This window comes from Amia ocellicauda, chromosome 19 (assembly GCF_036373705.1).
Source record: "Amia ocellicauda isolate fAmiCal2 chromosome 19, fAmiCal2.hap1, whole genome shotgun sequence".
NCBI lineage: Eukaryota > Metazoa > Chordata > Actinopteri > Amiiformes > Amiidae > Amia > Amia ocellicauda.
The window spans coordinates 15016791-15040396 of NC_089868.1; the positions used below are offsets into that span (position 1 = coordinate 15016791).

A 23606-nucleotide genomic window follows, 5' to 3' on the forward strand; every position below is an offset into this window, starting at 1 on the left:
CAAAATTAACATCTCTCACTTCACAACATTTAGTTTCTTCCTTTAAGCCAATTTTCTTGTATGCACCTTCATAGCTATATAAAGATAACATTAGTAAAATCTCCCAGCTTTGCCCTACGCCCTCATTAAACGGTTACTAATGAAAGGTTTAGTTGATAGTTGGTCTCTGCGCACGATTTGATATTTGTCTTCATCCTAACGCCAATTAGCAAGAGGTCTTCAACATCTTTCCTCCTTACAATGCGCTCCCTTTTGTCATTTACGTATTAGTGATTTATGGAGATGCGACTGCTTTTGTGGCTCCAGGACTGCTCTCATTTGTAGCCAAACAATAAACTCAATGGAGACGTGCAGAGGTAAATCACTCGGCGAACGTCAGGCTTTTGTATACGCTGTTTAATACAGACTCTTGGCAAGCTGTGGGCCTTTTGTTCTGCTCACAATCATGAAAACATGAAAGATCCATCTCTGTTTGTTGCTTTTTAAAATGACAACACAGCCCTTTATAACTTCAGAAAAACACAGAAGATGAAGGAAGAAAATGAAAGTGCTGACAGATCGCACACCAACTAACAGTTGCACATCATGCTTTCTAAAGCCTTGTTTAATTACTCTCTAAATAATAATCTATTTTAGGCATTAATTATCCCCTGTTATTGCAAAACCCTTTGACCCGACATCTTTATGAAGAACCCGTCATCCTGATTTGAAGTGCATAGTGTAGTGGACCCTTAGCCCTTGAAATTTTAACAATTACTATGATGATCATATTAGTTTCTGATTAAACAAACCAAGTCACTGAGAACACCGGAACCTTAATTGCCAATAAATAATGTAAATTGCGCCACCATGTTTTTCTACACCAGTTACGTAAGGCGCTCTACCGTCAACATTAGTGGTTGAACTTGTTTGTTGATTGATCTGCAGAACGAGAACCGAATACACTTAGTATCATTGCTTCTGTACCTGCATTAAAAGCAGTCCTCAGGGTGACGTTTATATACGACCATTTTTTTTCCCCATTGACTATACATCACCACAAATATCAGCCACATCATAATCAGTATAAACAATCCCCTTCCATCTGGCAAGAGGGGGAGGTATGAAATATGAATGAAGAAATAAATTACTCTGCATCTCTTTAGAGGCTGCAGCGACGAACGAAATGACCACTGCGTCCATTGGCGGGGATTAGAAATCTTCTTGACATGAGTTGTTCTTATTGTTTTTGGGTTGTTTTTTCCTCCCAACTTTTCTCAGACGCAATCTAAAGCGCAGGACAGAGGAACAGCATATGTACGTGCCAGATATATAACTTATAATAATTGTCATGGCTTTAAATTTAGGTTTAGCGATAACAAGACGACACGCACCACCTCCTGCACGCTGTGTTTCGTCGGTTATAACTCTCATGTGTCACTGTTTTCTGTTGCTCCAAACACATAGATTTTCCACCGCGGCAGAACAATCTCGGTGACAGCCGTGCTAGATACCTCAGTTCTGCATGCCGCGTAGGGTTTTGACAGGTTGCATTAAAAGAGGTAAAGCATATAGCAGAAAATGACTAGGGGATTGTGTAGTGGAAACTCGGGTAACAAAAAAAAATGAATTTTGTGAGGCAATGATAATTTGTGCAGACCAGGAATATACGGATACTACCCTATACTAAAACAAACACACACTGCATGGCTTTCTGACTGGTTAGCTCATTTTGATTGGCAGGAGGAATACGGTGTAGGTTTCTGGAGCCTAGCTAATGCACGGAGTGGCCGTCTCTGATATGTACAGATGGGTTGCCCTGCACTATTCCACAGGGTTTAATACCCAGGCTCAGTGAACTGGATAATAAGAGCGGTTAACTTTGACCCGCCGTCACACATCTGGAAGACTTCCTGTGAACATGGATGTGATGAGCAGGTGTATTAGATCTATAAATAGTCGGAGGATGTTTTGCACATGATAAAGGTGAGGGATTTAAGCGGCTGCTCGAGTCGAGAGTCCTCTTCAGGGACTCCCCGTGGTTTTCACAAGGAAAGGCTGAAAAGTTGGCCTCTTTAAAAGGGTGAGCAGTTTTCTGGTTTGTCTAATTGGGCCTCCAGTTTAATAAAAAATGAAGAAGGTTTGCTCATCTCGGTGGTGACCTTTAGCTCAAGTTAAACCTGTCGATTAAATGGCCATGGTGTTTGGCCTTGATATAAATTGAAATGACAACATATATCACAGAAGCCCTCTGCTGCTGTGCGCTGGGTAGCTGGGAGGGGATGAGCAATGTCTTCGTGTGCCAACCATCATCCCGGCCTTCCCCTCACAACGAGAAAGACGGAGAGCAGAGAAGGACCTTTGGCCAGTGTGTCAGGTTTTTTTTGAGGCTCTGCATTTATACAGCAGCCTCTGGTCAAATATTGCTGATGCTGGCTCAGACTACTAAAGCAACATTGACGTTTTCTTTTCATCCATTCCGTATACATTGGTCGTTTCAATTACATTTTCTTTAATAGAGCAGGCACTGGCAGGAAACAAGGTGTATTTCATATAAATTGTCTGAACGTCTTTTAATTTGATTATTTTGTTAAATAAACATTGTAAATCAAACTAGACTCATGTATCGATTATGCTAGCGTTAGTTTCTACAACACTGTAAAGATTCAAGTTGATCAATTGGAGTTAAAACTTGTGGTATGCAAACTTTTGACTGCTGGTCCATGGACAAGCAAATATCCAGAGGTGGCGGACCTGGCAGTAAAATTGGAGCACGGCTGTTAACCATTAATCACCTCCCTTAGCAATACACACACACACAACCCTTATATTAATGAGTGCTGCTTAAAGTATTTATGACTGTTTCAAAGTATGGTGCCAACATTGTAACTGCTAGTTTTTAGGTGAAGAAAAACGTAAATAAAATGTGAGGAATTTAGTTTCCATTGTAGTGTTTTAAGGTTTGCATGAAATACCTCTCTGCATGTACGTCCTTCTTTTATCAGAGTTTGAAATATTTCAGCTATGTCTTCTAAGCTGAAACAGCAGTTTTTGCTCACCTGCTGTGGCTACTTGCCATAAAAAACATTCCTGGAAGTAAGACTTGTGTTTGTTTTTACTAATATTTGAACTGCAAAGCATTCAGTACCAGCCACCTTATGGTTCCCATTAATCGAGGGGTTGTTAGCGTTCAAGCAGATACAGGATGGAAAACAGTTAGTGAGTGAGGCATGCTAGTGTTTATGGAGTGCAGAATAACATAATTTGAATGAAGTCGCACGTTTTGTGTTTAGTGTTTAGGTGCAAAATTTGTTTTTAGGAAGACATTGATTGGGGGGTGGAAAACTTTTCACTTGGCTTAAAAGGTAAAACTTAAAGCATATTCTTTGACAGTAACACCAAGCTTAAGAATAATTAACTTGCTACACCTGCCATATTAGACCGTATTCATAATCTTTAAGTGCATATGAAAAAATGTGACTTTGTGGGTATAATCTTGAAAAATATATTCATGGCAGGCATTGACAATAATTCTAGTTGTAAAGAGTTCACTTATATGCAGCTTTTAGGATGCTTTGCACTGACAGATCCTTTTGTGCAACAATAAATAATTCAGAGGTTATTTTCATTTGCAGTTTGCAGAATTTAAACTTTTTTTTTTTTAGCACCATGCTTCCCATTGTTTTTGTTCACTGAACTTAATATGGTGTTACATTCCATCAGTAGCTAGAAAACTTGTAAAAGGTTTAACTGGAAATCTGAATGTATAGTGATGTGTTTTAGGATACATTTCGCACCATCTACGTTTTTTCTACGAGCCACAGGTATGTAAAATGCCTCTGTCGAAGTCACATGTACAGAGAAGAAACACGGGCAGATTATCAGTCTGCTGCAAATCTCATCATACAAGTCTTTGTTTTGTGAATCACATGATCACTGTGAACGTTTGGTTCTGTTTAATAGAGAATGGTTTCAGAGGGCTTTGGTCCCGTTAAGTGAAATCTACATAATTTCCCTGCGCCTGTACTTAATTCCTATTTATCTGTCTCTCTCTCTCCCTCTCTCTCTCATATATTTTCTTCTTTAAACTTGTACAGCAGGGCGTGCTTCATTAATTATGTATTTGGAATAAGTGCTAAAAGTGCTCAAACAATGTTCTTGTAAGATGAATTTCACTGTGCTGGGGGAATAGACTCAAACTCGTCCACAAGGGCCGGACTTCTCCGTCAGGAGTGTTATTAACAGAGGCAGCGTGTTATAATTATGACAGTGGAGGGATGACTCCCCGACGGTCTCGGGTTCACATCTCAACTTGAATCCCGCTGATGCTGTCTGACCTTGGCAGAAACGCTTTCCCACCCCCTTTGTGTTTCAAGATCGCTTGGCAATAAGATTTGTGGTTCCCATTGGTACCTTATATTCTTCATTCCACTTGGGTTATCCAACATAAATAATCTCTGAATAATAGATGAACATCTCCTTTCCACTTTTAACATTGTCAGTCAATTAGAAATGGGAAAGTGATTATTTAGCTTGTCATCTCCCGAGATGTGGAAAACTGTCCCTGTCAATATTAAAAATGCATCATCTGCGAGTTTCCAGACTTAATCGATCTCAAGAGTCCTTTGACGGCACAAAGTAATGATACTGAGAAGATTCGTGTTTTTTATTTTTTTATTTTTTTTATTTTTTAAGTTTACAGACTGCTGCTGGAAGTTCATTGTAGCTTCCCAATAACAGGAGAGCACTTAATTATCAGCAGGGGCATACGTCTTGTCAGTTTATTGAGGCTGTTAAGTACAGTCCACAACGGCACAAATTAAATTAATTGCCTATAGCTCCAAATAAAGGTTGCTTCCAGATGTCTTTAATCCCCAACAGAAAATGCATTCAGAATCATGTCTGACCATGAGATAAAAATAGACTTTTGTAAAAGGTAGTAAGCCCAAGGTGACTGCCCCACACTTTCAAAGCGTTCGTTCTAAGGAGATATCCAAATCCTTTTTGCTAGCAGTAATGGTTCACACATAATGTATACACTGGCGTTTCACAGCATAAATAATGCTGGCATGCCTCTGACACGGTAGTAGATCACAGTGATGTTTGTGGAAGTCGGAGAGCAGATAGCAGCGGAGAAGAGTCGATTGAGGCAGCTTTTATTGATAAAGTGCCCGTCCTCTGGAGTGGCTGTGAATATTCTGTTCTGGCAACTGAGTGTATTACTGCAAAGGTCACGGCATGTATTACCTCAGACTTACAAACAGAGTCTCCCATAAACAGCGCAATATCAAACATTTAAGCAGTGACAGTTGTGCATGCTTGCCTTGTGATATGAAGCTCTCAAATGTGGTTTTAAACAGGCATTGAATCAGCAACTTACCTTTTGCAAAGAATAATTTGTACCATATTTAAGTTAAATGAAACACCTGCCATTTATACAGATATACATATATACATAAGGATCAAATACAACTATAAAATGCCAGTTTTATGTTCTTTACCCAAACTATTGATCAGTTTTTGCTTGAATGAAATGTCCTTTATATATCTTTATATACAATTCTTAAAAGTGTCACCTGATTGGCCCTTCATAAATTGGTCTGTTTTCATTTGGCTGCTTTTTGCTAGAGACAACTATTACAGTTTTCTAAAGCTTTTATTTGCTCTTGAAAGCACATGCATGGAACATCTACTTTAAATCAAAATGTACGGTAAAATATCTGCGTACTGCCAATGCAAATGCCCCCCCATCCCCATTTCCTGCTCTAGTTGTTGAGTGTCTGTCTACCACACACATTGAGAAATAAACCTGTAAAATAAGGCTAGCATGAATACCACATAAGCCCTGTTTGAAAAAATGTTTATCTGTCACTCCTTACAGACGGGGGATTGTCAAGCAACTGCCATCACCGCCTTATTGGTGTTGTGTGATTTAGCCTGTTTGGTATGATGGCGTTATTGTACTTCGTGACCTCCAAGGCGCTCCACGATCTGTTCGTGATGGAGGTGATGAAATCGCTGACAGCTCCTGCTGTTCGCCTAATGTGTAGCAATGGGGTTGACCCCTGACCTGGCTAAAGCTGGGCTCTGGTGGGATCTGGCGCTGTTTACTCACCTGTTGGAGAAAAGACCCTGAACTGGCGGCCATTGTTTGCATGTTTGCCAACTTTACTACCAGTCCCTGTCTGCTGTGTGCGCACTGTGGTGTGTTTGAGGATGGTGCATAAAGCAACATTCAAATCCTTGGCTTCGGTGTCCACAGCAACCAGCCAAACAAACTTAAGGGCTTTGTTATAGAGGGAGCCAAGGTTTTGTTTATTTCCCTCCACCTTTTTTATTATTATTTTTTTAAAGACATATATATGGGCTGATAATTATCTACAGGCTTGTTTGACTCACAGAGATGTTTTGTATGCAACAGTCACCCAAATAAAGTATTTAGTCAATGGTGTTTGTTGTAGATCTGCTGAGAAATAAAACCTACACCATTTGTTTGTATTCAAATGGCGTTTTCTCTGTATTGTGTCTCACTTAGCGAAGTGGTCATCTGAGGAAACAGCCCTGAAATGGGAGGTGAAACATGAGAACTGGAATGGTTTTGGATTAATCAATCAATTTTTTGTTGTTGTGGAAATTCCTAATACATTTGAGAACAAGCAATTTATAAGAGCATGTTGGTGATTAGTTTAAATCGCCAGTTGTTGTAGTGTCCCTGTGAAGATCAACCACATGAGACAATGTCTGACAAACCAGTGCTTCTGTGGTCATGTGGGTTTTAGTATCATAACAAATTGAGCAACCAAGAAGCCCATTTTCAATCTGTTCGGCCTATTGCGGCTCTCCCTCGCCTTCCCCGTGTAGAAAGCCGTCCTTAAAACCTGGCAGCTGCACTCATCAGCAGTTCTTTGCCACGGACATAAAAAGTAATGTTCAAATGAGCGTAACAAAAGAGGGATTGATATAAGTCAGCAGCTCTGCCAAGCTTTGCCGACTTGATAAGCGCTGCAGGCAGAAGTAGGCCTACTTGGTTCTACTTCTTTAATGTTGTTTAACTCTGCGATGTCAAGGAAAGAACTGAAATGTAAGGGAGTGTTTTTCGTAATAAATAACCTGACTAATGGCCCGGCATTCTTTCAAGGGATTGGAATTGGAATTTTGATTCATTCAATAAAACCATAACCGTGCATGTCCGTTTGTTTTGAAAAGGTTCTCTGGGTAACTAGGTATTTTAGGTATTTGGTCGAGCCGCGAGTCTGCGGTCTCTTCTATGTTGTTTAATTTTGATTCACACTTTGGGGTGCCGATGGATTTGCGAATGTCTGCCCTGTTGAAGTTTCGTTTGAAAACACCCCGAGGGTGGAGCAGTACCAGTCAATGCAGTTTGTTTTTCAGTTTAAGGCAGGGTTGAGTTCAAACCAGTTTTTTCAAACGGTGTTGTTTGTGTGCCTGTCAGTGCTGTCACTAACATCGGTGAGATCAGGAATGTTCCCCACTTGAAGATATAAAAACACTTTTAGATGACTACAATAAAATGTTACAAATGCATTTTATTTGACTTATTCTTTTAATGGCAGTTCAAATGTAAATATGACAATTCCTGAAATTAAAACAAACTTGCTAAAGCTATGCTAAGTTCAGGATTATAACCAGTAAAGCCAGCCCTCTCTCAATACGAGAAAACATTTTCTAAAGAAAAGGGAAATGATATCGGCAGTCATATAGCCAGTTGATGATGACAGTCCAAAGATGAATCTAACTTGCATGATTTCCTAACTAGCTTAGCTTTTGTGTTTAATGGTAGATGCTTTCAGTGGAAGTTATTTATATTATTCCCCTATTATTACACATATTCAAGCTATATATCTCTGAAACATGTGGGTTGGTCCAGCTTAAACTTAGTGAGCAAAAAAACAACTCTGCGGTTAGATAGTATTTGGTAATAAATTATGTGATTATAATAGGAAGGGCATTTTGCTTTTCTGTGCACATAGGCAGCATATAGCACTCCTTGTAGTTGTGTTTACACAGTGTGAGCCATTTACTTTGCTTTTGTTTGCCTTCACGTCGGAATGTTTTGCTGGAGTACTATCTGCTGAAATACATACCTACTAGACATTGCAAGCTAAAAATGGATACGGAAGATAAAGTGCAGGCAGGCACTTGAAGTAACAAGCCTGGTTTGTCCCTGTAATATTCCATGAGGCAAAGGCCTTTAACAGAGCCTGGGTCCTCCCAACTACCACTATCAAAGCAGGAGCATCACACTAAATTATTGTCATCCATCATTTTCCCCCAGTACATATTTGGAGATCCCAAGGCCTTTATTTCTGGTCAGAAATGAATACTCTGGGAATTACAGCGCCGCTAGTTTTTTGTTCTTTCCTCCACAAAAATGCCACCATTACGCATCTAACACGGTGACCTGTGCAGTAATTGAAGCCCAGGCCTAGGAGATATCGGCCAGTGTTCGCAGCTGGCCGGTATGCGAGCTCTGACGTCATTGTGATCTCCTGCAAAGTCTTCCCACGTCCTCTTTTTTTTTATATATATAACATTTGCTGTCCGGTGGGAGCATGAGGGAGATAGATCGAGGGTGTCAGACTCGCTCAGTGTCAGACCTGTACCTTTCACAGGCACAACGCTCATGTGCAGCATCACAGGAAACTAGAGGGGTAGTGGAAATCCGAGAACATTTTAATCCATCCTTTATTTAAGTATCCTTATTATGCTCCATGCGTACTTTTTTCTTAGTTTTGTTTGGTTTAATGAGGAAAATTGGTATAATTTTTTTTATTTTTATTTTTTTATCGTGGGATGGAGTGGGGGGATTGGTGATCGTCAGTCCTTCCAGGCTCTGCTGTCACTGCCTGCCTGTGTGATTGGTTTGAGAAGACAGGTCCCTGTCAGCCTTTTCCCTGATTAGACACATAGCGGTGCTGGCACGCTCTGCTCTCCCTGGTAATTAGACAAGGCAGGTGGTTGGCATGCACCCTCCCCTCCCCTCCCCTCTCCTCTGCTCCCTCCCTGCGCTTAGTCTCCCTCTCCCCGTACTCAGCAGGGTCTCGGCGCTGCAGGGTCCATCCACCCCCCCAATGCCCTCCCCCCAGGCCCTGTTTTCTCTCCCAGCAGAGATGCGTCTGTCCCCATTGACAGCAGGAAGAGCTTTGCTAGTTTTGAACCATTTCTCCTAGCCCGCTGTGATCCTGGTGTAACTGTAATCAGCCTAATAACACTCTGAAGCGACTCATACGCAAAAGTAATGAGTGGATAGGCCCCTGCTTGGGCAAGTGGATAAATAAATAAATAATCAGAAAAGGATTGTTAGCTCCTAGGGCAGATCAAGGAAAGACAGAAGCATTGAGAAACAGGAAATGGAAGATGGCTTGGTCTTGCTTGTGACCTGATTATTATTATTTTTTATGATTTCCTTTTAACCTTTCTCTTTCGTCTCGTCAGAAGGCCTCCAGTAACAGCTCAGCTTGTATATTTTTTTGTTTGTCTGAATTCCAAAAAGTACAAAGTCTCACCGGATAAAAGGTAAATCCGGGCATAAATTACATTAGAGGGGCCTGTTTCTTGGCAGAATGGCTCCCAGTTAAAGCTATTCTCATCTTTTACAAGCCTGTCGACATGTCAGGGTTTCTCTACGCAGCGTTACCTGTTCGGCATTAAAGGAGATATTCCGTTAAACTGTCAGCAACACCTCAGTGGGGATGATAAACGGCGAGGCTGCAGGGTGCACTAATGCGCTTTAAAGAGGAGAAATCCTGGCCTCTCCTCAAAAAAATGATACCAATTACAGTTCTTTCCCAAGTCTCTCTACCGGAGGGAGGAGGTAATGGAACAGTGAGCACGCGGGTGGCGGGGACGGGGACGAAAAAATATCGCCGGCTTGGGGCTCACTGGGCTGTGCGTCTGAGCAGTGGAGCACGGCTGGGGGAAAAAGGACCAGAAAAAAAGGACGGGAACTACCTTGAATTTGGAAAGAGAATTCTGTTGCATTTAAAGTAAAGCTTGACATTTCTGCTTCTTGCAAGTTTTGAAATGAATGCGGCGGATGGCTGGCACTTTTGGATTCCTTTATTAGCTACAGAGTGTTTATTTATTTATTTATTTGGTTGCCGATTTATTTATTTAGCGGTTATTTATGTGTGATTTGATTTAGGCGCTGCGTTTCCCTCCTGTTGTGTTGTTTTGTGGAGGCTTCTGGAATGGAGAGATTCCGTACTTAACTTAACTGTAATCTGCATTGGGGTTTATCTTCAGTGACAAGCTTGAAACAGCCTTGCAGGCCTTTTGCTCCTGTGAACGTACTCTGACAGAGGACAGGGATGTGGGAGCCAGATAAAGAAGTAATTAGTCTGCTGGTTAAGTTTTAACTTTTTATTTTAATAATAATAATGACTGATTTATGATCCCGCTCTGTTTGTGTAATGTTTTTGTGACATTGAGAAGTCTTTCCTTCTTCCGTCTTCGTTTGGCGGTTGTCTAAACTTACATTTTTGTAGGTTATTCATATTTTTTCTTCTTCTCATCGTTAATTCTACTTTTGCAGGTCATTGAGTTCCCCCTCAGCCTACCTCAAACTAAATATCCCAATGAAAAGCAATCTGTAATTCTTACCTTCCTTTAGACCCTTGTTTTCTTTACTGTAAACATGTTTATCTGATAAGACCGGTCATATTACACTGAATAAGCCTCCACTTGCGTGATTTACAACAGCTCGGAGAACAATAGTCTTATTGTTTTATATAACAAATTGCTGCTGACGTTTCTATTCCAGCACCGTGTCAACTGTGTGTGCAATCGGGGCCAACACCTGTTTTGTGTGCTCTGTTTAGATAAGCAAATGTGAGATTTTGCTCCATAACAGAGCTATTTGGAGGCAAAGAATACAGTAGATGCTTATCTCCAAACTACCATGTGTAGGCCATTTTTTATTTTTTTTGTATTTGTCCATGAAACATCAAATACATACTGTTTATAGTAATCGTAAGTGTGCTTTCCTTTAGAAGTGGTCTAAAATTCATTGCTAGTGAACGATGGGACCACTACTGAGTTATCTCTCCTTCATGTGTGGATAAATTTGTCCTCAATATGTGAACCTGACGCCTTCCTCAAAGTTTTCGTTGTGAGACATATTTATTTATCTGTGTGATTATCAGGCTCTCAGCATTTAAATCCAATCTTCTTGCCCGGCTGCCACATGCAGCTTTTAAGAAAATCACTAGAGTATTCAGAGTTTTCAGCAAAGCAATCGATCAAAGGGACTAGCTTGTGGCAAGCCCTCAATACACCAGTTCAGTTGTGTTCCTTCAGAAAAACACTGGTTAAAGCATATGCATTATCTTATGGCCTCTTAAATTGAAAGCTCACTTACATTGAGAATACACTCCCAAACAAAACTATGTTGTGACCACAAGGGACGAATCTTCAAAGGCTAGGTGTTCAAACAGCAGCTATTAAAGAACCTCTTGAATTTGTTGTGCATGTGTATGAGACACACAGGGAGGGAGGGAGATAGAGAGAGACACACACACAGGGAGGGAGAGTGAGAGAGAGAAATTAGTCATGCCAACAGTTCTACCAACCAGAGAGAATCAACAGGAATAATTAGAGTCAAGAGGTCTGAGATATAAAGTAGGTCTCTGTGAATCCTGTAAGCACCTGACGCACAGGGGGTTTGAGTGTCTCAACCCTCAGCTGTGTTAGTGGCCTCCTATAATCTAGAGAGGACTGCAGCCGAAGATGGCAGGTTTGGTATCCCAGCCTTAGTACAAAGTTTCTACTGTGTATTGGTCTGACTGTGCTAAGTGAGAACATCCGGTGAAAAGATCTGGGAATGTCAGCTTCCTGTGAAACATGCCAGATGCCACAATAACTTCTCGAAATCACCTTTCATTTCCAGAATGCCTTGTCCCTGCATCATCAAATACTTTGTCATGAATAAAGATCTCAGTGTTCCCCAAGTTTCTTTTAGTGGTTATTTTCCTTCTGCAGTGTGACTGCTGTCAGCATATAAGAGTGATAGATGGTTAGTCCCATGTAAAGACGATGTAAGAATGCAAAGTTTTAGCTTACTGCAGCACATTACCATTTCTGCCTCGCGTTCTTTTAATTTACTTCACAACTAACCCCTTAATTTTAATTTTGCTTGGTAAAGATAGAAAATAGTGTCTTGTGTCATAACTGAACTTATGTACCTGTCTGAGATGAATAAGCGCCGTCTTCCTATATATATATTGTGTCACGAGAAGGGTCACTTCACCATTTTTAATTTGCGAAACGAAGAGGATCTTGTTAAGAACAAGGCCTCCCCCAGGGACCAGCAGCTCCTTGATTAAAACAGAGGTGAGTCCATGCCTTCCCTTTAAATGTCAGTGGAAACGAAGGTCTCCTCTCCTCATTTACCGGCGCATCTGTTTTTCTGCCCAATGCGTCTGTGCACCCCCCCCCCATCAGACAGGTCTGTCTTTGCTTCAGACGCAGCACAAGAAAACGGCAGATGCGTGTTTAATTAAAGAACAGCATCCTGAAGGCAAACATCTCACAGAACAGAGAAGCCAGTCGAGGACCTTGACACTCCAGTATGGTTCCTTCTGGATATGTGTTAATAGCAGACCTCCCGACCTGCCCGAAACACTGCGTATGCTACGTTTACACACATTGGGCCCAATTTAGCTTGAATTGCAAGGGCAGGGTTACATTTTCTCAAAGCTATAAAACAAGAATGACAAACAGTAGTTCAGCTATTCCCTCCTTCTCACCTCCTCTTATTACCTGAATCTGCGAATCTGTGTAATTTATTTTGAATTCCAAGCATAAAAAAGTAGCTTTATATTCATGTCAACTGACTTTCAACCTCCAAATGTGTCATGACACTTAAAAAGCTGAGCTGAACATTGATGAACTTTTCTTGAACTACGATTTTGCAGTTATTCGTGAAAACCACCCAAACCGTGACACTGCTGAACCAAGATGTTCCACCCTGTCCTTTTTGAAACTCAAGAACGCAGTATACATTGGTTTTGTGTGATAGGTGTGTACAAGCATTTAATTCTGACAGCAGTGACAGGGTTACATACAGTATTAACACCAAGTCAGCAGTTTGGTAATAAGCTCTTTTTCTGTGCAGGAACATTCCAGAAGCTATCTAATCAATTTTATCCGGTTGTCAGGTCATTAAGCCACCACTTCAAATATTCCCTCCTAGTGAGGAATCCAGTTTTAACCCGTGAGCTGTAATTGATAGCAACATGGGTTGGTGTACCTGACTTGTCACATGTAGTCTTTTTTGAAAGCTTCCTTTCAGTCAAGTATGTATTTGGGAGGACCATGTCAATGCCAGACACTGAGAGTTAAGTACTGCTCAGCTTATTAGCAAATTCCTCGAGGGTATACTTATCTGGCATGTTTCCCTTCGAAGACGTGACGCCATGGGATTGTTGGTGTAGATTTCGATAGGCAACAGATTGTATTTTGCTCCTAGCAACAGCCAAATCTCCAGCTCGTTTGATAATCCCATCTTCTGAATGGGCCGTGAGTTGAACAGAAGGGTTTCCCAGTTTGTTTAAGCTAACTGTGAATAGCTGAGGTGTCTTAAAACATTTTCTTGAGCTTAGTATTGAACTGTAAGGCTTACTGGTGCCAGTGTGTAGATGTCAAGCTTATGCAGAAGAATGGATAATTAGGAACAATAGCTGGGGGACATTTAAAGACATACAGTATCACCTTGTCATTCTTCATGTAAAGGAAGGTAAACAGAGGATCCTTTGTTATCGAATTCCCAGCCTAATCGCTTGTTGGCTCACTAGACGAGCTTGCCTGGCAGCTTGTTTTGCCCTAAGTTCAGATCAGCCGGTCGTGTTTCTTTCCTCTGCACAAGATGGCCGCCCAATTACCAAAGGAACGTATCACCTTAACGAGAGCCAAACACCTTGTCATAGCAATGCCGAGGAAACAATGAACCCTGTGTCGGAGGGTTTTTGAATTCAAACAGTTGTCTGCATTGCCGTCCCCGTGGTGAGCCAATGAGGAGAGATGAGGCTGAGAGAGCTTCTTTTTGAGAGGCATCAGTCTTTGGATTCAAGCCCCACGTGACTGAACATAAATAAATGAGGATGAGGTCAGGAGGATTTTTTTAAATAACAAAAGGGTAGATTCAGAGCTATCCCAGTTTCTTCTATTCCTGATCTGTTTAAGGAAGCCGTGTCATTTTAAAAGTATATATTTGGAGGACAAAAAGACCTTTGATAAAACTCTTAAGTGCTTGAATATACACTGTATGCTTGTGCATCTAGACAGCTAAACTTCTTAAAAAGGTAGTGTGTATCCTTTTGAGAGAAGGGGGCAGACTTTTCACATTAAGACACCTATCAAATCTGCTCGGTAATCATGGTGTACACAGATTAGAGTATTTCCAGAGTTACAATCTTGGAATGGTCATGGCCTACAGCGTGGACGGAGAAGCGAACAGTGGTCGTTGAGAGACAAGGTTGCATCTTTGTTTGGTTTAGTTTTGAAGTTGGTCAGAAAGTGACGAGAGAGTCTGGACTTCAGTAGGAGCAGACAGGGCACGTCAAAAACTCTCTAATTTTCAGAGTCGGCTGTTTTCGCCTGACAGCTTGACGCCTCGGTTGAAATGGAGTATTTTGATTGTGTGTGGATTAGGTAGGTGGGTCGGTAATCCCCCAATTTTAGGACTCCATAAGCACAGACAAGGTAAGATAGGGTCTTTTTTTCAAGGAGGGCGATACGTGAGTTCTGTTGAACAAATGGATGGCCCCAGCAACTCATGAATATCATGCAATTACAGTGGTAATATGCTTCAGTAACGCATATCAAATGTCCAAAAATTCCTCATTTATTTTGTCAGTCTGAAGTGCCATTACTCCATTATTGCTAAGAATGCTCCTAATGTGATATTTGAAGTTAGGAGCCAACTTCTTGTCATCGAAAACCGCTCTGACACGATTGCATTTCACTTCAGATCCACTGAAGTGTTTTCCATTTCTTCCCTCACAAATGGAAATATGACGTTTTCTTCAGCCATCGGATTAGGAATAGGCCTCCAGTGAAAATTCATAGAAAAGTTCCACCGCATTTAGAAATCTTTCAATTCCATGACATTTTGTTGCTCTGGTGCATAGACTATGCACACTACGAGAGCATTTTGTTATTGAAGTCAACTGAGTCAAATACACACACACACACACACACATATATGTAACTATATGTGTACCACACACACACAGATGTACATAGAAACTATCCATCAGATTTCTTGTCTTTTCTCTCCTTTTAAAATATTTCAGTGGCAGTTGGACGGAAAGACTTGTTTAACCCTTGCCTCTCACTGGAGACAGAAAATAATGAAAATTGTCATGTGTATAACCAACTTTGACAGATTTCGAACTGTTGCAGTCAAATAACATTTCAATTTTGCTGATTTTACTTCGGGGTGTGCCAGTCAAGGGGATGGCTTCTAAGAATTCTGCTGCTGCTGAATATGAGGAATATTATAAAGGAAGCTTAGGGCATAACTGCATTGTCATATTCCTTCAGGTTTATGTTAAACCTTAAGACAGGGATGTTTGTTTCACCCTGGCATAAACAAACGTATTGTAAAATGTCAAACTAGGCAGCAACAGCACAAACTCCATTGACAAGAAGACAGAGGAAATTTACTAATCAGCAGTGAAGTAGCTCTGGAGCAGGTTGATTTTGGTCTGATACTCCGAAGACCTGTGCTCAGGACTACCATTGGGAAACCTAAGCAAACTGACGTTATTAGCTGTTAGTAGTACTTTTGAATCTCAGCCAAAGTTACTGCATTTTAATTTCCATTTGAACTGATAATATTGTTCCCAACAGCACATTTTAATGTACATTAATTGCATTAGTCTCCATTTAAATAACCTTGATACCACACTAATACATGGAGCAAATAGTGATTTTAAGAAGCATTCCACTTGGTCCATGGTTACAACACAAACAAACATTTAGAGAACCTAAAGCCTTGTCTTTGGATTGATACCTGATAAACACAGATGCTTAGCATTTAATACGCTGACAGAATTGCATTGTACTTGGGCCTCAATACTCGAAGAACAGAAAACCCTTTAATGAAAGCTGTTATTGTGCGTTTATTAATCCTTAATGATTGATTAAATGGTGATGATGTTTTTTTTTTTTTTTACACACCACACTAAGAAAAACGAAACAAAAGACTGGAACATCTCACATAAAATGCATCTAAAGTTTTAAATCATTCCCTGTTTGCCGTGTCAATACTGGAGAACTACTGGCTCATGTAATAACTCCCTGGGAGATTTTCTACTCTGCTCCCTGTGGGTGTTATTACAGTGTCCTGAAATGCTGGTATGTGACTACCATATACAATACGAGTTCAGAATCCCCCCAGTAGACCCATCGACAGACCGCAACAACAAACAAGGTGAATGCGGCTGCTGTTAAAATGCTAAAAATGATTATTCCACCTGTGGCGACTCCAGGGAAAGACTTGTAAAAGACAGGCATTTTCTTTGGGCAGCGAGACAATTAGAGGAGCCTCTCGTGGGAGCATTTCTGTAGATTTGCTCTTGCCGTCTTTATCTTACCTTCCTACCTTTTGAAAGCTTTGCAAAAGTAAATTATTGGGAAAGTGCCAAACAGTTTGTGGTCTTGTTGGTGGAAGTCTGGCTTCGCTGGAGTTCCAGTCTTGGGAGAGTTTGCAGCTTCCTGTGTGGCGTTGCGTGTGGCTGGGGAGCGGTTTATTGGAAACACATCTGCACGTGTGATGTCCACACACACGCCAGCCATCGCACCGGGAAAGACACCTCGCCTTTCCGCCGGAGAGGCTGCCACGTGAAGCAGTCCAGGACAAAATGCAATCTGTTCCAGACTTTTAAGTGCTGCTGTAGCAGGCGAACAATGACAGTCTCCGTGTTGTGCAGATGGGAGATGTCTGAGACCACATCTTGTACCAGTCTGGCGTCAAACTCAATCTCTCTGTCCCGAAAACCTCTGTGGGAAGGGGGGCTGCCAGACTCCTATAATACTGCCAGCCCTTGTGTGCTACCATATTGTCACCAAGTATGTTTGGTTGCTTTTGTCTTTTTATTTAATACAGGAAATTGATATGTGTTAAAAACAACATCAACAATCTGTATTGGCTTTATTTAACTAAAAACAGGTGACTGTTTTGATATACTTATCTCAGTTTTGCAGATTGTACTAATTATAATTTAGTTTGAGCCACAACCTTTAAAGTTCCTGATTTATCACTTTCTCCTTTCAGTAGATTCGGCAACGTTAATTATAGGAATTATATCTATGCATGGCATACTGTTTTAAAATGAAGGAAATAATACAAATCTGTAAAGGTTTTGCTTTGAGACCTTTAACTACTTTTGTCAGTTTCTTAAAGTTTTTTTTTTCCTCTTAGCAGTGCCGTTGCCATGGTTACTTGGCTTGCTCTTCTCCGAGTGAAAGGTGTCACCTTGGCTAAATAAATGAAGAATGACTGCTGTGTTAGAAGGCCGGTCTTCAGGAATGGCCACAGGAGAGCAGATTACTATCTTACATTCAAATGAAATCCCCCTCAGATTATCTTGGTATTAAAATGAACACAGTTGTTGAATATTCAGCATAGGTAACACACTGAGGAATATATGTAATAGTAAATTGTAAATGTAAATGTAAATTCACCATCATAATACCAACCAAAATATTTTCATATATCCATCATTGTTCTTCCCACTTCCTCTGATTATCCATTATTAATGTGATCTTGTTTCGTTCTGGAGATGCTCTGTTCCTCCCCCACCCCCCACCATGTTGGTCGTTGTTTTGAAGGACAAATAGGTATTTGTTATGTCCAGATTCACTGAGAAGAACTCGGTCATCTTCTATTCCGTCAACCTTGATGGCAGTTTGCTGACAGAGTTGTGTGTGCATGAAGAGGTGCTGGGTTAGATAAATGGGGGGAGCAGTTGATGTAAAATTAGTTTTTGTGGTAGGCCGGTGCCAAGCAGCAGGAGTCGCTGACCCAGAATCGCATGCCTTCCCGTTCACTCGGGGACTCGTACTAGATTCAATAATCCATCAGCAAGGAGTGGCGCGCTGGGCTGTGACCTGGGGTTAAACTGGAGACGCGCCGGAGAATTCCCAGCGCAGATGAATGTCCTCCTCTTAGCGTATCTTCCACACTTGGGATGTGGGTGATGTCAGAGCTACCATTTTATTTTGAATGACTACTGCATACTTGCTGCGTCTTCCTTCTAATCATGGTTCTGGTTTATTTTTAGCTGGTTAATTATCGAGAGAAGATGTTCAGTTGAATTTGAAAATGTGGTTTCAGATGTGGTGTAGGATTTGCTTTGACAATGTGGTTAATTATTGTCATATTATGGATAAAGAGCTGGCTAAACAGTGTGTGTGTGTCTTTATCATTTCCATCCTGGTCTATTTTAACATATTCAGGATAAACAGTGGATGCCGGTGACTTGAGAGCCCAGCGATTGTGCTTGTAAATCACAACGACCTGAGAGTGGAGAGCTAGCCTGACTCGGTTAAAACAATTACCTGGGTCATATGCCTGTGTTCAAAATCCCATATTGACAGCAGTAAGTTCCTCTCTGCTTTGAAGAGGGGCGAGAAAGAATTAAAGAGTTGTTCCAGCTTGCCATGAATACAATGCTAACATGACCTCCACAAAAAGCATAGAAATTAGAAAAAAATAATTTCCACACTCACATTCTGTGATAATGTATGAAAAATGCTTCACATAATACATTTCATTGGGTTATCAGGATTATTATTACCATTAGCTTAAATAAGCCTCCCTGAATCATTTGTTCATGCTGGGTAGTGCCTAGCTGTTGTACAGTTTAACATTTTTGAGGAATTTTACTAATGGCATCATTTTATTATAGTATTATAACTCTGAAAGCTGAAAACACCTGATATGAGCTACATTAGTGCATGTTTGCCCCTTGCACACATATCCCCGCAGATGTCTCAGAGAGTATTAGACAAATACAGCCTGCGTGAAAGAGTCCGGCCTACAAAATTGATGTATTGCTCTCCGTCATTTTAATGGCAATGTTTAACTGCAGCCTTGATGTACATTCCTTCCCGTTACTGTCAGATGTCATTGCGGTGTCTGAATTGGCAGAATGAGAAAGTGATCACTCAGAAAAAGATAGTAATTTAAGGGCTATACTTAAGCTTAGGGGAGAAAAAAAAGGGGACATTTTTATTGACAAGGTTGCAATTCAGAGTGTCATCATTTGCTTTTCTGAATCAGGTTACCTTCAAATAAAAGCAATGACTTTCATAAGTATTAGATTACACCTTACATCGATTCATTAAGCCTACTTTTATGGGAATGTATATTTTGTAAGGATTGTGTCATCACCTGGCTTAATTTGCAACTGCATTATAATACGCGCATAGAGACAGACCTGCTCTTCAGAAACATTTCATTACAGGCATGATGTTGTAACATTGGTATTAACATTAGATGGAAGAATTTGTGTCTTTCTCTTTTTTTCAAATGTGTTTTTTTTTGTGTCCTACATCTTTTTGTAAATGTTATCTGTTTGCTCTCATTAATCTCAAAAGTCCTGGTGCAGGAGGCGTAGAGGCCTATAGCAGGGAAGGCTTTGAAATGTGTTATTTGCCTCGGCACAGGTTGGAGGTGAACTTTCTGGGGATGAAAGACATTCATTTAATGTTGTTTTGTACATAATTTGTTTGGGGTTAGGTTTTCTTGCTTTTCAACATCCTCGTTGTTGTGTTGTTTTTTTAGAGTTACCAGCTAGGGTAGAAATCGTTTTGATCTCGGCAGTCACAGCAGTTTTCACAGCAACACAAATACGTGCCTGAAGATCACATTCCTAGATTCGAAGAATAAACAAGTGGTGTTTCTTTATTTTTTTCTGTTGAGGAGTGTAATGAATGTTTTGTTGTTATTGTTGATGTGCATGAAGAATTTAAAATGTGTGAATTGCCCAGCTGTGCTCATCACATTACTCTGTCTTCTGTTGGTTGTTTATCTTAATAAATAAATCGAATAACTGATTCTGAGTATTTTAAAGTGCCTGACAGAATATAGTATCTGCACCATAAGCTACATTTCACGAATCTTTCTATTACAGAGAACCAGATACCTCACGGGTTCCCCACCATTGACATGGGACCCCAGTTGAAGGTGGTGGAGAGGACGCGGACAGCCACCATGTTGTGCGCAGCCAGCGGGAACCCCGACCCAGAGATCTCCTGGTTTAAGGACTTCCTGCCGGTGGATATAGCCAGCAGCAACGGGAGAATAAAGCAGCTACGATCAGGTAAAGCACTCCACTATATCCCCTCCCTAACAGCACGGCCCTGCTGTGAGCCGAAATGGAGCCTGAAACCTCTCCGAGTCCTGTAACTTACATAAAGCCCTCTCTTGCGCGTATAATGTCCAGCAACCGGAGGGGGGAAGAAAAAACAACAAAAAAACAAACAGTGCGGAAAAAACGGAATGAAAATATCATAATGAAATCTCCGAAGGTAATTGCTACTAAAACTTGGTCCATTAGCCAAATGGATGCTCTATTTTCACATGCCGACTTGAGCACTAATTACCTGCATGGTATTGCAGTTGGAGAACACACGCTGCGACCTTTGCATCTCTCTAGTGCAAGCAGAGCTTAATCTTGATGATGTCTTTGCTAATAGTATAATGCCACGCTCATTATTACACAGAGAAGACAGCGTGTGTTTGCAGGGGAAATGAACGGAAAAACAGGGCCTCCTAGACCCCAGCTCCGCTTTATTTTCCCCACCGATTAAAAAAAGTGACTCCAGTGCTGTCTGGGGTTTGTCTTCTCTCGTTCTCTCCAGCGTGGACTGTCTTAGTTTGTTTCTCCCTTTAATGAAGGGAAACCAAATAATAATAAACGAAACCAAATGAAAGTCCAGGTCACAGAATTAAAAATTTCTAAGGGTCCGTATCCTCTCCGACCAGGTGTGAATCCAAAGCATTTAAAATCATTTCTTTGCCCGGACTGCGCTTGATTAGTCATCCGCTGCCAGTGACTGAGGACTGGGGGTTTTAAATGGCGTGTGACTAAGATCCAGAGACATGTCAGGGCACTCCAAACCAAAAGCCTGTCCCCCAGCTTTTAAAGGTAGTGCTGACGCTTTTCCGAGTAGGAAAAAAAGAAAGAAAACCAAGGAAAAGAAAATCTAACAAATCTCTTTGGGATAAATCCTAGTTTTGAGGTTCACAGCTTCTTTGCTGTGCAAAGACATGTCTCCATTCTCCCCGACATTTCCAATGATAGGAAAAACACACTATATATTATTAATATCACTACAGCATAGCATCGTCTGATTACATTATTTCAACTACGGAATTCAAGCTGGCCTTTTTTTCCAGCAGGACTTTTGACATAGATGATAATTTTGACTTTGGGGACCCTCTGGCTTAAACAGAACAACTCAGGATTTTGAAATATAACCAGCATTGCAATACAATAAATACCTTCAATATCTAATGTACTTTGGATTTGTGCGTTGAAAATAGCCTTTGGCTTTCAATTTGTGACCTTTTAACACTCGTCACTAGAAATTTAGTTTACTTTATATTAAACTCGTGTTGTGCCCTTTAAAACAAAACAGAGGCTTAAAGTCATTACAGCTAATGTTGTTTAACGAAAGTGTGTGGCTATTGATTTGTACTCTATTTACAGTAAAGATCACACGATAAACGCTAACCGATCTCTTCAGCAACAGGATCAGAAAGAGATTAACATTTTTAGTTTTTTGAAGAGCTGTATATCAGCAAAACAAGACAAAACTGATATTTAATTCCCAGTTCTTCTGAAACTGTTTCTGTCTTAATAAGGCCTCCAAACTATCCTGTTGTCTTGATCGGTGTAATGAAGTTAAGTTAATGGACCATCAAGCCTGAATAATTTGTACTTTGAAAGTTTTCCGTTGCAAGTCCCCTTTATTGTGAAGCACTCTGTATGGAAAAAAAAGAAAGAAAACAAAAGCATGACTGAGACAGTTGTTTACAATACGGATGCATTAGGACCACATAATGTGTTATTAAGATAGATCAAACAAAAAAAATCAGCTTAAGTGGCATGCGTTCCGAAGACTTAAAGGTTGCAGTTTCCATCATTAAAAAATAGATCTTTCCGACCCGTTGCAGATGGCATCGTTTCATTCGCATTAACAGAGAGACGCCTCACACCACAAACGCAGGTTATTTTCTCTTTACCATGTCCGGAATTGTTAATGCCCAAAGGAATTAAAAACTAAGAAGAAAAAGACACTATACATAAAATGTGAAAAACTACACACAACTGCTGACCGTTGGATAATATTTTACAAACATGCTACAGGTCTTTGAGAAAATATAGTACATTTAAACATGACTATTTTTCATATAGAACCTGCTTACTTTGAAATCTGTGCAAAAATACCTTCTTTTGTCAAATGATAACTTAGCAATTGCTGTTCAGTGTTGTATCTGCCCAAAATATCTAGTTCTCCTCGAGGAAGGGGCTGAAGGTATTTCTGACAGGTTTCAGTGTGCGCAAAACCTCCTGCAAGCTACTGTATCTTGTGTTGTCACACAAACCACACGGCTTAAGGACGTTTTCCTTCTTTCAACCCCCTTTCCTATCTCTTATACTCCTCTTTTGGGTGGAAAGTGCTTGGCCTATTATTCAGATCGAAGTATCTGTATAGTAACCAACACATTCCCGTCTCCTGACGCATACAACCAGATATGCATACATGTCCCTTTACTAACAACTTGGAGGAGAAACCAAACTTGAGTGGATACAGTCAAGAAATAAAGCCAGGCTGTTTTGTTTAGGATTTTTCTTTTTTTATTATAAACTTTTTAATCTTCTTAAACAGTAAATCAGCTGACTGAGAGCTGTTGTTATTAAAGGCAAACCAGCTGTCTGACAGTTTTTCTTATTGCACATATGTAATCCTATATTTAAATGTAAGTAATCTGAACAGACTGTGGTGTCATAACGGCCGATCTTTTACAGGAACGTTCCTTATGATGCTGTTGGCTAGACAGCAGCACTTCCTGGAATTAATGTGGACTGGGAAGAGCAGGTTCAATTTGAAGGGAAATTATGGAAAGCAAAGAAAAGATTACAGTAAACGATCATATTTAGATTTTGTCTCCTGCCAATATGGGTTTCTGAGATAACGGGGCCATTGTTCCGTGGTAACGGCGGATGACATTACCATTTGTTCTCGTGTCACTCTGGTCGGTGTAAGCAGCCTGTCCAAGCAGTGGCTGGGAGTTTCTCGTTTCTTTGGCAGAGACACGATAAAGCACACCTGAGACAGCCCAGGATAAAGCCAAAGTCAGCCAGTTTTAACTGCCAGTTGGAAGAATAATAGCGCTGTCATTCACACCCAACTGTGGTCTGTTCCTAGATTAGTCGACCTGAGGAAGATAGGCCATAATGAAGTCCATCCAAACACTTCCACAGATGCACTGTAACTGAATGCTTTACTAACCTCTCGAGAGTGTCGCTCTGACCTGTTTGCTGTGCATCAGCCTTTCTCTATTTTGTTTTATTTATCTCTTTATTTAT

General features: G+C 40.6%; 1 protein-coding gene across 5 annotated transcripts in view; it reads left to right on the top strand.

The window, feature by feature from the left end:
- The window catches only part of ptprfa (protein tyrosine phosphatase receptor type Fa), a 206526-nt gene that overhangs the window by 103139 nt on the left and 79781 nt on the right, over positions 1-23606 (top strand). For all 5 annotated transcript variants that reach the window (XM_066691835.1, XM_066691834.1, XM_066691837.1 and 2 more), the window contains exon 5: positions 20142-20330. In XM_066691835.1, coding sequence (XP_066547932.1) covers positions 20142-20330 — 189 coding nt within the window. The remainder of the gene's footprint in view (positions 1-20141; positions 20331-23606) is intronic.